This window comes from Ursus arctos, unplaced genomic scaffold (genome assembly GCF_023065955.2).
Source record: "Ursus arctos isolate Adak ecotype North America unplaced genomic scaffold, UrsArc2.0 scaffold_18, whole genome shotgun sequence".
Lineage (NCBI taxonomy): Eukaryota > Metazoa > Chordata > Mammalia > Carnivora > Ursidae > Ursus > Ursus arctos.
Window position 1 is genome coordinate 31,646,962 of NW_026622852.1, and position 17,231 is coordinate 31,664,192.

Genomic DNA, 17,231 nt, shown 5'->3' on the forward strand with positions numbered 1-17,231 from the left:
ATTAAAAATCTGATTGTCTGCTGATGACATTTATAGGGCATGACTATAATGTAACCAATTTTATTATAATGCCAGAATTTATACACCCACCTGATTTTTGCCCTCTTCAAAGTAGTCACCCTAGAAAAGAGAATACATGCAATTTCCTTTGTATAAATCTATCACTTTTCTTTCAGAACTATTAGTAGTCAAAATACAAGGAGTTCCTTTTCCGTCTTACTACTCTCTAGCCATATCTAAAGTCTAAACAAAAATAATTCCTAATTTAATCACTTCCTCATTTAACATTTGTAATTCAGGGCGCCTCGGTGGCTCAGTCGTTAAGCATCTGCCTTCAGCTCAGGTCATGATCCCAGGGTCCTGGGATAGAGTTCTGCATCGGACTCCCTGCTCAGCGGGGAGCCTGCTTCTCCCTCTCCCACTCCCCCTGCTTGTACTCCCTCTCTCACTGTCTCTATCAAATAAATGAAATATTAAAAAAAAAAAATCTGTATTTCAGAACTATCTGGTAACAAGCTATTTGAGTAATTTCCACAAATTGAGTACCTACATCAAAGTCTGCAAAGATTTACCACCCTAGTGGACATCCATAGGTACTCAAAGCCACTTTTAAAAAGTTACAGAAAAGGGGGCGCCTGGGTTACTCTGTCAGTTAAGCGGCCAACTCTTGATTTCAGCTCAGGTCATGCGATTGAGCCCCACATCATGGGTCCACCCTGAGTGTGAAGCCTGCTTATGATTCTCTCTCCCCCTCCCTCTGCACCCCACCCCCTGCCCCACTCGAGTGCACACACTTTCTCTGTCTCAAAAAAAGTGCCAGAAAAGATAAAAGGTTTGAAATAAACATCATCTCCTTTTAAAGAGAATATTCACTTAGTTATAGAATCTGGCATATCTCTTATTTTAAAAAGTCACAGCACTTCATAGTTGGAATATAATTTTTTTCATTTATAATACTTAAATTAAGGAAATGACAAGACAGAGAAGTAAATTTCACCTTTAAAAAAATTAAAAACACACAACACTCTTCAAAAAATGTATTTTAATTCCAAAAGAGATTAATCTAGAATGAACAGTATCATTTGCTACTATTTCTCCTTATGTAGTAAAGCAGTGAAAGAAACAACTTGCTATAATAAACATAGTTTTACATTTCTTTTATAAATATTCAAGTTTCCTTATTTGTAAGTGTACTATACATAATACCACCTTAGATTTAAGAGTCGTAACAGGATTAAACCATGTTTTTGCATCTATGTTATGCCTATGAAGAATAAAGACCACGTCTGAACATATAATAGCCTCATATCTTAAAAACAAGTTTAATTACTGTGTCCTCCAGAGAAGAAAACTTTCATACATGAATAATGATCTGATTCCACTTAAAACAACAACAAAATTTCAGCAAACGTGAAAAAGAAAATTCTGCTGTTAATTCATGATATGAGAAAAAAAAAAGACATAATTCATTCTTCCACAGGAAAAGTGGGTTTAGATAACAGTTCTGATAGCATTTTACGTGGTAAAGTACAAGTCCAATAACCAGCCCCTTGCTCAGGACAAAATGATTTCAACATGCTCCTTTTCTGAATTGCTCAGTAACCCCAAGTGATTTTTAAATTGGGAGGCAGATTACTGGCAATAAGTTCATCAAATTTAGATCTATCATGAATAGGCACATTATAGAAATCAAGAACATCTCTGACCCTACACATCCGGTGAAGCCTGGAGTTGGGCACTGCATGGCCCAAGTCATCAGCTAAACGTGCCAACAAACCGAATTTCAGATGACCATCTTCCAGGGACACATCCTGCCAATTGCTAGGAACAGATGAGCCAAAAATTTCTTTGACACAAGATTCCACACGACCCTGGAGATCTTCAGGTGGTATGTATGTTCGGCTTCGTAAGGGTGGACACACCAAAATAGGTTCTTCCTTCACCTCTTCTACTGTCTCAGCCACCAATGGCTTTTTCTCTTTTCTGGAATGATCAAAAACAAATATGTGAATCTTTGGTTAAACTGCACTAATGTAGCTGACAAGCTGATGAACACCAGACCCAATCTTATCCATCTATCTAAATCTCTAAATGATATGTACACTTACTACTCTTCCAGGCACTGTGGAGAGAATAAGATAGGTACCTGCCTTTGGAAGCTTATAACTGAACTGGGCTGGTACACACAGAAAAATTACAGATTTTACATGCTCTAAGGATTCCAAGAACAGGAAAAGAGATAAATCATTTGCCAGGATTCCCAGTTTCCAAACCCAATCTACCTCTCTAACCTCATCTCCTACTAATCTCCTATATCTACTCTATGCCCTACCCAAACTAAAATACTACATTCTGTTTCTCTCTTTCCTGGTGTCATGTGTTACCTCAAGTTATATCTTACTGGAAATGCCTATCTTTCATCTTCACTTATAGAAATCTTAAAGTCCTAGAACAGAATTGTTCTCTTCCAAGAAGCTTTACTAGATTTCCCCAAATAGAACTGTAAATACCTCTGATCTATATAGCACTTCATATTGCTTTAACAGCACATCACATCCTAAGCTTAATTTTTTTACATTCTACTTCTCTTACTAGATCAGCGTTTCAAAGCCCAAACATTGACATTTTGGACCAGATAATTCTTTGTTGTAGGGGGCTATCATGTTCATTTTAAGATGTTCAGCAGCATCCCTCGCCTCTATCCAGGGTAGGGTAAATGCCATAGCATTCCTGTCCTCCAGTCAAGATCAAATGACATTGCCAAATGTCCAGATGGGCAAAATTATCCCTGGTTAAGAACCATTATACCAGATTATAAACTCCTGTTTTATTATAACATTTTATTATAAGACCATTTTATTGATTCGGGGTCCTCTGAAAACTGCTTGAGTAACTATTACTGAGTACGTGGGCCAATGTTAGGAAATCCGCCTGATACACTACTTCAATGCTTAATGAAATATTAGTTCATGATCTGACTCTTGTTTTCCATGGAGTTGGTACTGGACTGGGATTGGTCACCCTTACAGAAATTGGAGGCATGAGAAAAAAATGATGTTGGGGAACGAAGGAAGGAAAGAAAGAAAGGAAAGAAAGGAAAGGAAGGAAAGAAGAAGATGTCTGGCCAAGAATGTGGTTTGTAGCACTATTTTTCTTTGCCTACTCAAAGACTCTTCCAGCAATTTAGCCCTCATTCTGCATCAATTATTTATCAATTTCTCTCTACCTACTAGAGTGCTCCCAGGGCACACAATATGATGTAAAAAAATCTCCCATCTTCAAAGAAAAAAAATATATATATATATATGTATATACCCCCTAGACTCCATGTTCCTATCCAGTTTCCCAAAGAGTTGCCTATACTTAAAGTGTCTACTTCATCACCTCCCATTTTCTCCTCAAACTACTCCAGTCACATTTCATCAGAATGAAATGTAATCCATTTCCTTCATCTCAGTAATCTCTTACACTGCTTTAGTTTTCTACATAATTTACCACTTTCTGAAATTATATTCTACGGGTTTTTTTTTTGCTCCATCAGAATATATGCTCTATGAAGACAAATATTTGATCTGACATTAACAACTGTTAAACCTAAACATCTGACATAGACACTATAAATGTGTGATGAATGAGTGAATGAAACAAACCTGATGGAGATTTGAGATAATAATACTAACCAAAAGAGAGGAAGCTAGTAAATCCATGAACAGATGACAAAAATCCTTCCAGGTGGGAAGAGTTTCTGCTTGAAACCTGCGGGCATAAATTGTTCCCTGAGGATCCCACAAGTTTTGATGTCCTAACACTGTGAGTCAAATAAATTCACCTTCAAAACATTCCAATCGTGCTACGTGAAAAGCAGTAGATGGGGAGTCAAAGACCCGGGTTCTGGTTCCAGCTCTACCGTTAACTTGCTTTTGGCAAAATACTTCCTCTCCATGGAGCCTAAGTTTCCCCATATGTCAGAGCTCTGAAAAGGGACTTTGTTTCGCTACTGTAAACTACGTAGGGAAATACTGGCCCAGACCTGACGTTTAGTAACTATCTGTTGGGTGAATCAATGAATGAACAAAAGAACAAAATGAGGAGGCCACACTTCGTTTCTGAATCTTGCGTTTTAAGAAATATACCGCGCAACTGAACTCAGTCTACCGAGCGCTTTCACGTTCATATTCTACGTTGCTCATTCCAAGCGAGCTGTTTCCCAACACCGCACTCGGTGCCTGGAACACGTGGTCAATATTGTTTGCTTAATAAATTAATGAGTTAAGTGGGAGGGAAAGACAGCGGTATCTCCGTGGTAAGATGCGAAAACTGAGGCTAAGACTGGGGCCCACCACTCCAAGAGACCGGCGCTTACACTTCTGAACTCCGAACCCTAATCCAAGCGCAGGACCAGGGTCCCGTCTTAATAGCATAGCACTCGCTTTTGAATTCGTCCTTTTATCCTCCTCAGTTTCTTTCCTTACTTTCCCTGAACGAGACCCATCATCCAACCTTCCGCTTTACCTGAACCGAGACCAAAATTCTCTGCGTGGTGCCCCTAAGACGATCCACGTCAGGCCTCTTCTGGCAACCCCAAACACTGACACTGCCGCCATCTCGGAGGAGAGCTGTGGGGTAGAGCTCTGCCCTCAGCCGGCAGCGACGGGCCAAGACCAGCCAATCAGGTGTAAGCTTAGTGGTAAGTGTTCCCTTTTTCCTGTTAAAGGGCACCAGCTTCTCCCGCCCACTTTGCACGCCGGGAAATGTAGTCCAGTGGCCATTGCAGGCGGAGGCTGGACCGAGGCGTTCTCTCAGAGCATGATGGGAGTTGTAGTTGGGGGCGTCCCGGGAAGGTTCCGGGTGACGCCTTCTGGTCCGGGGGCGGGCGGTCATAGCGCTCCTTGGCTCAAAGGAGGAGGAACTGGCATCGGGGAGGAGGCTCTAGCGAGGCCTGGAAGGCTGCGCAGCTAGGCGGGGAGGGAATTTGGGGTTGGGGGACGGCCAAGTAGCGCGTCTGATATGCTGCCGGGGTCGTGACCGCTCGGGGACCGAGGCAGGACCTAGCCAGACCCAGCCTGGAGGCCTCGCCTTCGTCGGGCCTAATTTCTGAAGGCTGGGTAGGCCTCACGAGAGGCTCCTTTCCGTGCGACCGCCGCGGGTTCCTGCCCGGAATTTCTGTCCGGAGATGGCCTCCCCAAGCCCCCCGCCGGAGCCAAAGGTAAGTCGCCCCTCTGGGTCTCCCCGTTCTCTCGCCACTACCGGAGCTAGGCCGCACCACGGCCCCTCCACCTCCCTGACCGTGGTCTTCAGGGCCAGCGATGTGCAAGGAAGTACCCAGTAGTGCTCTGGATTGCTGTTCGAGACCAGATCGCCCACTTGGCCCTTTTTTTTTCAAGAACGACTTGGTAAATCAGCTGAAGAAAATTAATAATGCTCCAAACATGCGCTCTCATTTTTGAGTTCTTCCAGATGAGGCACCATTTTTTACCCTCCCCCGTGTCTTGTGCGCCTGTCACGATGCTTGGACCCAAGGTAGACACTTAAGAGAACTTCATGGAATTGAACAGGGTCTCAAGCCAGTGTGGATAGAGTTGGAGCAGGGCAGTGAGGCGCAGGAAACTTGGGGAGTTTGGGGGCAGCTTACTGTAATAAAAATGTTTTTAAACCAGAAGAGCTGTATCTTTAAGACCATCACTACTGACGACGAGGATCCAGTTCAATTATCCTCTAGTTTGAGGTGCTTATCTGTTACAGAGTGGGTCCCCGTTTGGAACTCTTGGTTATCATGTTCCTCCTAGCCTACCTGGCCCTGATAAGTGATTGCTTCTGCTACTTTCAGTGGTAGAATTGTCCTCGAGACAACAAGAACTGACTACAGAAATCGTACTATTTCAGGGGTTGCTGACATTTGAGGATGTGGCTGTGTTTTTTACCCAGGAGGAGTGGGATTATCTGGATCCAGCTCAGAGAAGCCTGTATAAAGATGTCATGATGGAGAATTACGGAAACCTGGTCTCGCTGGGTAAGGATCTTTTGTTTCTCTGATTAAAATATCTAAGAGGCTATAAGAAATCAGACTCCGAGAACTACTTGGACCACTACCAGTACCAAAACTGTTTTGTTCCAAAGTTCTGATTCAAATCTTTCAGCTGTTAATTGTTTCCATGACTGGCATTCCTAGCATCCTCGCAATAACCAAAATACACGCCTTTCTGGCTTCTTATCTTCATAATCTCATTCCCATATTGCTCTGTACTTTCCCTCCTGGCTCATCCTCCCACTGCTTTCCTCCCACCCCTTTTCACTCTGCCTTCTGGAGCCCCTGTTCTTCTTCACATAATGTTCCTTACCCCTCCTGGCCTTAACTAAAAGCTGGCATTTTCCCAAGGACACCACTTCTCTGGCAGAGGCTGCTTATTCTCCCACATCCTCTTTTTTCCCCTATCCTTTGTCTCAAGGCTAGAAGGGAGAAGTTACTGTTCTACCTTTTCAGTGCTGTTCCCAAAGCATTAGTTTAACCCTTCAAACAAAACCTCTCTCCTTGGAGGCCTCAGCAGTCTTGCTGTACCCACTCAGTTCCTTTTCCCTATCATCTGTCAACATGTCTTGGTTCCTGACACATAGATTTTGTCACACACACATTTCAGAATCTTCTCTGTGCTCACCTATGCCACCAGTGACGTAGTCATTATTTAAGTCTCACTATATCTTGACCATATTCTCTCTTCAGGGACCTGCCTTTCCTTTTTTGATCAATCACATCGATGATCAAACCCGCAATTTTGTCAAAGCAGGCAAATCTTAAACCCCAGTATCTTACTCTTTGAAAATTATTCAGGGATTATTAATGATTATTTTAGATTAATGAAACAGGGGTGACCAAAACAGACATGATCTCTGCGCATGTGGAGCTTACTCTGACTTCTCTCCTACTCCATTCCTCCTACGTCTGCTTAATCATGTTTCCTGTTCCTTGACTTCTCCTTTTCTCTTCCCAGATTATCAGTCCTCTCCTAACATCCCCTCCTCATCTAATCCATGGGCCTACATATGAATTATCACCAGCATGCGCTCTTGCCACCTTGTCACTGTGCTCTGCACGTTCTGCAAACTTCAGATTCTGTATTATTATAAAATCTGCCTTTTCTCTTCTCCTACCAGAGTTGCTCAAGACAGCAGGAGAAATTCTTTAACTGAAAGGACTGATGCCCCGTATATATGCATGGCTTTTCTTCTAGTCGGCGGTGGGTTTTTACATCTCAGCCAATTTTTTATCATTGCTTCGCTCATTCCCTTCTTCCTTTTAATGACTTTTCCAAAAACTAAGAAAGTTTTCCTTGGGTCCATCACTCAGTAGTAGACCTCACTTTCTGTTTCACAGAGAAGATAGAGGCTATTAAATATGAACTCTCAACTTTTCTGCCCTTCACGTGCATGCTTAAGGCTGCTCCTATTTCCTCACTTCTCCAAGAAGTTACCCATCTGTCATCTTTTTTTCCCCCCTTACAACTTCAGTCTCTATTCCTTCTCCCCTGGTGCCTTTATTTTGATGATAGGTATGTTTATGACTCTTCCAGTTGGGGAAGGAAGTGGGGTGGGTGGCTCTCCTTTGAGCCACAGTCTCCTTGCTGCTCCCTGTAACCTTCTCCTCATTCACTTCATAGCCAAGTTTTTGTAAGAGTAGTTAATGTGTGTTTTGTACTTTACCTTCCATTATCTCTAAGCCCCTTTTCTTGCCTCTACCATTCCCCTTAAATTGTTTAACATTGGTCTGTAATAATCCAGTTGTCGAATGCAATAGACTTTTTTTGGACCTTATTTTATTTCACCTTTCTATAGATATGTGAAACTCTTTATTGCTTTCTTCTATTGCCTTGCATTCCCACACTTCCTCTCAGTTTAGATGCTTTCTTTGGCAAACCTTATCTACACTCAGATCATCACCTACCTCTATGTGATAAGTCCCAAATCGTTACTTTCACCTAAGAGAAGCAGTTGGAGCCTAACTGCCTAAGTAAAAATCCTGGTTCGACCACTTTACAAGCCTTGTGACCATAGGTGAATTACATAACCTTTCCATGCCTGTTTCTTTTTTTACCAAATGGCATTAATAATAGCACTTACCTCTTTGGGTTACCGTGAGCATTAACTGAGTTAATATATGTAAAGCATTTAGGACACTGATTAGCATGTAGTAAGTGTAATATAAATGTTGTCGTTGTACTCGTTATCTTCTCTAAGAGCTCTAAAATCTTTGTCATCTCCTTTTGAAGACTACATAAATAACTCAGACCTGGCAAATCTCAAATATTCCATTCAGATCTCAAGGGCCTCCTCTTTGGAATTAAGTACTCCTTTTTCTGTGCTACTGTATACATTTCTGTTGAATTTATCACACTGTACTCTAATCATTCTTTATGTTATTTCTCTAACCAGATTGGTCTCCATGAGGACAGTAACTATATTTTTTTCATTTGATTTCTCCAGCACTTAGCACAGAGCCAGGTATATATTTATGCTTCTAAATATTTGTGTAACGGAATGAATGAATATACTCAAGATGTAGTATCTCTTGACTAGATTATTGCATTAGTCCCTAAACTAGCCCCTTGCCTCCAATCTCCCTTTCTTTTAATACATTTTGTTTACTGCTACCAAAATGATTTTGTTAGTTAACTGCTTATGATTTACAATTCCTGGTAGCCTAAAGGATAAAAATCTTAATTTCTTGTTGTACCTACTAGGGCCTCTCTAAATAGCCCCTGCCTGGCTTTCTAGCATCATTCATTATTTCTTGCACACCACTTCAGTCTCCAGCCATATCTGCTGCTGCTGATTTTTTCCCCCAATATGCCATGGTGTCTCTGAGTCATTGCCAGCTTTATCCACACATATGGTATCCTGGCTGATAGAACCAGGCAAATGCCCAGCCTTGCCTGCCCCTACTGCTGTAAGATGTGAGTACCATATGGACGAAGGCATGGCAGTGAGCCCATCTGTGATCTCCTACTTTCAGGCTCTCATTTTAGCTGAACTACAGCTTTTTATCAGTTATTATTTCTCCCTCCACAATCTTTTCATCTATAAACTCTTTCTCCATTCCTTTCATGAGAGCTCCCTTGGTGAAAGATCACAATTAGTTGGTTTTTCTAACGTAGTGTTTTTTCTGCACGTCGTCTTGCTGCTTTACTTAGTACAACACTCTTCCAAATTTAATTTTGGTCCTTTATTCATACCTTTCCTTTCTATGATGATTTTTCTTTAAACACTTCAGTAACTATGTTGATAATACAGCTGACAGCTTGATCTCAGTTCTCGATTTTTCAGTTCTTTCAAATAAAATGGACTTCTTCAGTTTTAATGACTTCTTTCTAGTCTACTTGAGCCATATTGGACCTTGACAGAAGTGGGAATTGCTGTTCTGTAAGACCTTAAACTCATTGTTTCTCTTCTTAGATTATAGTCTTTCCTCAATTGTTTGTTCAACTACTGATCCATTCAATAGTTAATCAAGCACTGTGCTTGAATGCAAGAATGCAAATTCTTCCCCATCCTCTCATTCTTTTACCAAGAAAACTGTGCTTTCTATACTCTTTAGATACTGGGGTTGGCAGCTGTGGTCGGTCCACAGGCCAAATCTGGCACACTGTTTTTGTAAATAAAGTTTTATTGGAACATAGACATGCCCATCTTTATGTATTATCTATTACTACTTTCATGCTGTAGTGGCAGAGTTGATTAATTGCAGTAGAGACCATATGGCTCACAAAGTCAAAAATATTTATTATCTGGCCCCTTTCAGAAAATGTGTGGTAACTCTTGTTCTGTCCTAAAGTTTAGCCACTTCCACTTTAACATTTCCTTGCCTTTCTCTCTCTCCGCAGCTACCATATTATTAAAACTGATTAAACTAGCGTAAGCCAACAAGAGAACTTATTGCAGGCACAGAGGTGGCACACAAAATCTATGAGCATGACTGCAACTGGATGTCAGAAAAGGACTAAACCCAGGGGCATCTGGCTGGCTTTGTTGGTTAAGCGTCTGACTCTTGATCCCAGTTCAGGTCTTGATCCCAAGGTCATGAGTTCAAGCTCCACACCTACCATGGAGCCTACTTAAACAAACAAACAAACAAACAAACAAACATATAACTAAACCCAGAAATTGGATTGCTCAGGAAGTCAGGAATTAACTCTGTCTTTGCGTTCTATTTCTTTCTTCTTGGTAGACTAGTCTTCATATCCATATGCTTCTGTCCCTGTAGCTTGAGTTGATAGGTTACATACAATTCTAGTCATTCTCAGAATAATTGCCTATTTCAGTTTTAAATTCCAAATTCCTGGGAGAGATGCACTTTGAGTCAACTCTCTACTCTAGACAAATTAGCTATATGATCATAGGATGGGAACATAGAATACAAGCATGGCAGAGACCTCAGACTGTGATTATAGCTACCAAGCCCAGATGTAACGGATAGTCCTTTCTATGCTGCTCTGTGTGGAAGCTTAAACTCACTTATTTTCTTTACCTATCTATCACTCTGACCTATTTATTTTCATTCTAGTGCCTTTCTGTTTAATTTACGTAAGCAGTGTATTACATTTTATGTCTGGTATGATAAATCATTCTTTTATATTCTTTTTTAGGATATACTTAACTAGTTTTCTGTGTTCTTCCAGTTGAAATTTAGAGTCATTGGGGTTTTTTATTCATTCATAAGATTTTGATTGGAACACAACTGGGTTCATAAATTGGTTTGAGGAGAATCAAGATCCTTACAACATTGAATCTCTTTAGCAATTTGCTTGTCTCTATTTATCTGTCTTATGTCCTTCAGAAAAATTTTATGGCTTATTTTCATGGCTCTCATACAATTCTTATAAGACTTATTCCTGGGTTTTATGGTTTTTATTATCATACAAGACATATTTTATTTTTCTATAATATTTACTAATTGGTTATTCCTGGTGGTAAGTACTTACCACTAATTTTATATTTTAGTTTTCTTGTTGCTGTTACATTTCACTTAATTTTTTTAGAAATTTTACGTAGACATTTAATTGTCTGCAAGTAATAATAATTTTGTCTTATTCCTTTGAGTAAAACCCCTGGAACAACAATACCGGGTAAACATCATAAAGAGACTTCCCCTTCTCACAGGAATTTATAATCCTGTGGAAGAGAGAAATCCAGCATAATAACAGTGCATATAACAGTGCAGTTATGGATGAGAGCTGGTGATAAAAAACAGAACGCCTAAATCTGCCTAGTGGACTTTGTGAAGGCTTTGTACAGGAGCTGTTGCTTTGAATGGAATCTTAAAGAGAAACCAAGAGTTTGCCAGAGAAACAATGTCGGGGGACATTTAGTAAATGAGATATGCAAAGAAATGGCATAAAAGAGTAACATAAGCAATTTTCCCACTTCCATTGTGAGAGAGTGGTTAGGAGGGTGACTTGAGGTTTAGAGAACCTTCGTGAAGTGCTGAATATCATGGTGTAAAGAGCTTTGATTTGCTCTCACTGGTGGTGGAGTACTAGCGAATCTACAGGTGGTGATGTGACTGCAATTCCATTTCATGTACATCTCTCTGGATGCAGTGACGTAGATGGAATGTGGGGACAGCTTAAAGGCTAGAGTGAAGGATTATTAGATGGTTTTTGAATAATCCAGGAAAATATGGAAAGAAGATAGTTACTAGAGAGTTGAATCTTTGATTTTGGTGATTGTTTACCAATTAAAAAAAATGGAGAAATCTAGGATGATTTTCTGCTTTGGATAATGGATGAGGATGCCTGTCAAGAGAAGATGATTAGAGGTGGAGACATATATGACAGCAAATGATGATGACCATGTTAATTGTAAGCCCTTTCTGAAACAGTTAAATGGCAATAAACAGAGTATATAGAGAGAGCAAGGTAAGAATGTAAATATGGGTAACAGTAACCTTCAACAGTTAACGAAGGAAGAGAAATAAATGAAGGAAATTTATTAGAAAAGGCCAAAGAAGAAGTAGGGAGGGAACTAGAAGAATATGATGGCATAGAAATCAAAAACAGATAGTGTCAGAGTGGGACTAGTCAGCAGTGTCAGATGCTGCTGAATAAGGACTGAAAATGTTCACTATATTTGTTATTCAAGAGTCATTGGTGATTTTGTAGAAGCTCTTCCAGATGCTGGAAACAGAAGCCAGATTTCACAGTAGGTTGTAGGGGAAGGGGTGGGCATGGGAAACAGCTGGGAAATGGAGACCTTCAGTGTTAAGATTTTATTTCAAAACTTAGATTTCATTAAGAAAAGGATTTCAGATTCGAGACAAAGTTGGGCATATTTGTATGCTGAGCATAGTCACGTGTATGTTGGCAATGGAGAACAGACGGGAGGAAGAGGAGACAAACAAATGCTCAAGAGACACGTGGACTCAAGAGAAGGTAGATGAATTAGCTTTGGTTAGGAATGGGCTATATCTTCCTGTACTGTTGCAGAGAATTTTATAGGCAGGAGGTAGAAAGTTGAGGGAGTTCTCTTATCCTTTTTCATTGTGTGAAAGAAAGTAGTCCACTGAAGTGAATTTAGGAGACAATACTGTTAGTAGCATAAGCAGAAATAAAGTTTCTACTAATTTCTTAGGGGAATAAAGGAAGTGTTTTTGGAATAAAATGACTGGTTTGAAGTAAGTGAAAAGAAAATTCAGAGATGACTCCAAAAGTAGATTAGAAAATCGAGAGAAAAGAGGAAGTCTAAAAAAGAAAATCGTTTAGGGCCAAATGTATATATTTGGTACTGATCAGCTCTTCTAGTGGAATTATCCAGCAGACAGCAAGAGATAGACGATCAGGGAAAAAAGTCAGAAGCAGACTCAAGTGTTCTGTATGCCACTGTCTTTCGTCATAGACCATTATGTTGTCTTTCCTTCAACACATGCAAGATTTTCATTTCTCAGATGTCTCAGAGACTCTCAGTTGGAACTAAATGGTTCCATCTTGGCTCTTATATGTTTAGAAGAGTGAGAATCATATATACTTGAAGAATGTGGTAGGATTTGTGGTGGGTGAGGGCATAAGTTACCACAGACTGCTTTTTCTCTGTTTCTTTCATTAACCCTGACCATGTTCCTTTGTATTTATTTTATTGTCTTTTTATATCATAGACTCCATGTCACTCCAACCCATTATTTTATTTTTAAAAGCCATTTTGTCTCCGTATAGGAACTGCTTTACTTAAATATGTTATCATGTTATTTTCTCTCCCCAGTGTACTCGTCATTCATTGTATTTGGTAGGGAACTTCATGTCTTATCTTTGAATCCTGAATCATTACACAGTGCCCGGAATGCTTTTGATTGCAATAAGTGAATTCTTGTTAATGAATGAATTGGTGCTTCTCCTGGTTTTTGTTTTTGTTTTGTCTTTTATTCTTCTCAGCATCATTTTTGTGTTCATTTCTGTCCGTTATTTGGTCTACTCATGGTTCAGGAATGCTGTCGTATCCCACATTTTCCTGAACCTCCTGTTTTCTTTCTGCACCATCCTTGCTTCCTTGATAGCATAGTTCATCACGCCACTACTTGTTTTATTTCACTGTTTGTCCATCTTACCTTGTAAAATTTTCTTGTTGGTTTACCAGCCCTTCCTCCCAACTCTGCTTGCCCCTACTAACTCATCATTTCCCTCATAAAAACACTCTTTTAGTGTGCCTGGCTGGCTCAGTCAGAGGAGCATGCAATTCTTGATCTCAGGATTGTGAGTTCAAGTCCCATGTTAGGTGTAGAGATTACTAAAAAAATAAAAACTTAAAAGCTTACTCCTTTAAAAATACAAACAAACCAAACACATACACTCTTCATACCTCTTCTCCAAGACAAATATTTCATCAGATAACTAATATTTATATAACTTGTATTCTTTGCCAGGTACTGTCCTAAATGCTTTATGTACATGAACTTGATCTTCACTACACTGTGGAGTAGTCCTTCACATTTTATAGATGTAGCAGATTTATTTATATTAATCTTATTTTCCTAAGCATTTCTCCTTGCTAGCAAAGAGCCTGGCTGATCTTTCTATTTTCTGTTTATTGTTCCAGATGTTTTGAACAGAGATAAGGATGAGGAGCCAACTGTGAAACAAGAAATGGAGGAGATTGAGGAAGAAGTGGAACCACAGGGTGTAATAGTTACAAGAATCAAAAGTGAAATTGACCAAGATCCCATAGGTAGAGAAACCTTTGAACTTGTTGGTAGATTAGATAAACAAAGAGGAATCTTCTTATGGGAAATACCAAGGGAATCTTTGGCCCAGGAACAGAGAATGTTCAGAGGAAACACTAACATTATTCGTAAGAGACCAAACTCAGAAGAGAAATGCCATAAATGTGAAGAATGTGGAAAAGGTTTTGTCCGCAAGGCCCATTTCATTCAACATCAAAGGGTCCATACTGGTGAAAAGCCTTTTCAATGCAACGAATGTGGGAAGAGTTTTAGTCGCAGTTCATTTGTTATTGAACATCAGAGAATTCACACTGGGGAAAGGCCCTATGAGTGTAATTATTGTGGAAAAACCTTTAGTGTGAGCTCAACCCTTATTAGACATCAGAGAATCCACACTGGAGAGAGACCCTATCAGTGTAATCAGTGTAAACAGAGCTTCAGCCAGAGAAGGAGCCTTGTTAAACATCAAAGGATTCACACAGGTGAGAAACCCCATAAATGTAGTGACTGTGGGAAAGCCTTCAGTTGGAAGTCACACCTTATTGAACATCAGAGAACTCACACTGGTGAGAAACCCTATCACTGTACCAAATGTAAGAAAAGCTTTAGTCGAAATTCATTACTTGTTGAACATCAGAGAATTCACACTGGGGAAAGACCCCATAAATGTGGTGAATGTGGGAAAGCTTTTAGGTTAAGTACATACCTTATACAACACCAGAAAATCCACACTGGTGAGAAACCTTTTCTTTGTATCGAATGTGGAAAAAGCTTCAGTCGGAGCTCATTCCTTATCGAACATCAGAGGATCCATACAGGTGAAAGACCGTATCAGTGCAAAGAGTGCGGGAAAAGCTTCAGTCAGCTGTGCAACCTTACTCGTCATCAGAGAATTCACACAGGAGACAAACCCCATAAATGTGAGGAATGTGGAAAAGCCTTTAGTAGAAGCTCAGGTCTTATTCAGCATCAGAGAATCCACACCAGGGAAAAGACTTACTCGTACAATGAAACCAAGGAAAGTTTCGATCCAAACTGTAGTCTTGTTATACAGCAGGAAGTCTACCCCAAGGAAAAATCTTATAAATGTGATGAATGTGGGAAAACTTTTAGTGTCAGTGCTCATCTCGTACAACATCAAAGAATCCACACTGGTGAAAAGCCCTATTTGTGTACTGTATGCGGGAAAAGCTTCAGTCGGAGTTCGTTTCTTATTGAACACCAGAGAATCCACACTGGTGAGAGACCTTATCTGTGCAGACAGTGCGGCAAAAGCTTTAGTCAACTTTGTAATCTTATTCGACATCAGGGTGTTCACACAGGTAATAAACCCCATAAATGTGATGAATGTGGGAAGGCCTTTAGCCGGAACTCGGGCCTTATTCAGCATCAGAGGATACACACGGGAGAGAAACCTTACAAGTGTGAGAAGTGTGACAAGAGTTTTAGTCAGCAGCGCAGCCTTGTCAACCATCAGAAGATCCATGCAGAGGCGAAAACCCAAGAAACCCACGAATGTGATGCTTGTGGCGAAGCCTTCGATTGCCGCATCTCTCTTATTCAGCATCAAAAATTGCACACTACGTGGATGCAATAAATGTAGAGAAATATTCAAGCGCAGTTTGACTTGAGACTAGCGACCCAAGTGCAGTTGCAGTATGGCAGTATGGCTCACCGTGAGTCAGGTTTAATGACAAAACAGATTCTCCTGGGCCTCAGGCAGATGGTTTCGAAAGGTTCTGTGAAAGGTGGACAACTGCCCACAGATAGCTGAAGACTTCTTTACTCTTTGTTTTGATCATAGAGAAAGACTCAGTAATTTATTTAAGCATCTTTTTTCTAACACATCTTTCAGCAGAGAGGTGAAACCCAGGTTCAGAGCACTTGGTATTACAATAAATAAAGGGAGAAGGTCAAAGTTGCATTGGTACAAGGGAGCTGAAGTTAGAAAACTAGAATAATAAATCAGGAGCATTCCCTGCCACCATCATATGGTGGTTCGTTCAGTTTCATAATACGTTTGGCAGTGCATGCCAAAGCCTAGTAATTAAGCATATGATTAAGTTTTCAAGGAAACAGAGCCCCAGTTTTTTTTTTCAAACTGATATCCAAAGTTGTTTTTGGTCATTGCTTAAGCCAGTTGTTTGGTATGTGAGCTAAAGAAGCAGTTCCAATGCCTTGTGGTTCCCAGATCTGTGAAATGAGTGGACCATTAATCTTACATGTAAAGATTATGTGAGTAATTAACAAACCTAGCAAAGGTGTTACCAAGGAACCTTTGGGAGTGCCTTTTTTCAAGACGGGCCCGAAAAAGTGGAGGAAGACACTTCTTCTTGTGCCCTCCAATCTGTGAAACATAATTGTCGTCCTATACAAGTAATCTTACTCCTCCACTACCAGTAGCATGCGAAAGTGTACATATTTTGATTACCAAGAGTTGGAAATAAAAAGACCTGGAGTCTATACTAGGAAACAGATATTTTGGTATTGCTTTGGTTTTTATGGTAACTAGACTTTGCATGCGATTTTAAAATCCTTATTTCTGGTTCTAGGGCTTCCCTTAGTTGATGGTTACATAAACCTAGTAATTCATCTGTTTTAATCATTAAACCTGTTTCATTTTTTGCTTTGTGTAAGAGTTCTTTGTTATTTTAGTGCAGAATCTATCCTGTCAAATAAATACTGCATTTAAAAATTAGAATCAAGGGTTTAAAAGAAATCGCTCTCACTTATTCCACCTGTGACTACAGGCATACCTTGGAGATACTGTGTTTGGTTCCAGACCACTGCAATGAAGCAGATTTGCAATAAAGCAAGTCAAGTAAATTTTTTGGTTTCTTACTGCATATGAAAGTTATGTTTCCACTTACTGTGGTCTAGTAAGTGTGCAATTGTATTATGTCTAAGAAAGCATTGTACATGCCTTAATTTAAAAATAGCTTACTGCTAAAAAGTGTAACCATCATTCTGAGCTTTCAGTGAGTCATAATCACTAATCAGATTAGCACAACGAATATAATAGTAATGAAAATGT

At 40.0% G+C, this 17,231-nt stretch overlaps 2 protein-coding genes across 4 annotated transcripts; one reads left to right on the top strand and one right to left on the bottom strand.

The window, feature by feature from the left end:
• Positions 1-1,025: 1,025 nt before the first annotated feature.
• On the bottom strand, positions 1,026-4,636 carry MRPL50 (mitochondrial ribosomal protein L50). Its single transcript, XM_026506121.4, has 2 exons — positions 4,513-4,636; positions 1,026-1,983 (listed from the first exon to the last, which is right to left on the bottom strand). Exons 1-2 carry the CDS (start codon positions 4,602-4,604, stop codon positions 1,596-1,598), a joined length of 480 nt encoding a protein of 159 aa, XP_026361906.1. The 5' UTR covers positions 4,605-4,636; the 3' UTR covers positions 1,026-1,595.
• Positions 4,637-4,851: 215 nt separating this feature from the next.
• On the top strand, positions 4,852-16,898 carry ZNF189 (zinc finger protein 189). Of its 3 annotated transcripts, none has more exons than XM_026506117.4 (3): positions 4,852-5,206; positions 5,884-6,010; positions 14,074-16,898. In XM_026506117.4, the coding sequence occupies exons 1-3, from the start codon at positions 5,174-5,176 to the stop codon at positions 15,792-15,794; spliced, it is 1,881 nt and encodes a 626-aa protein (XP_026361902.1). In that variant the 5' UTR covers positions 4,852-5,173; the 3' UTR covers positions 15,795-16,898. The 3 variants fall into 3 exon arrangements, with proteins under 3 accessions (XP_026361902.1, XP_026361903.1, XP_026361905.1); XM_026506118.4 differs by having other exon boundaries at positions 5,926-6,010; XM_026506120.4 differs by having other exon boundaries at positions 4,888-5,206; positions 5,929-6,010.
• The last annotated feature ends 333 nt before the right edge of the window (positions 16,899-17,231 follow it).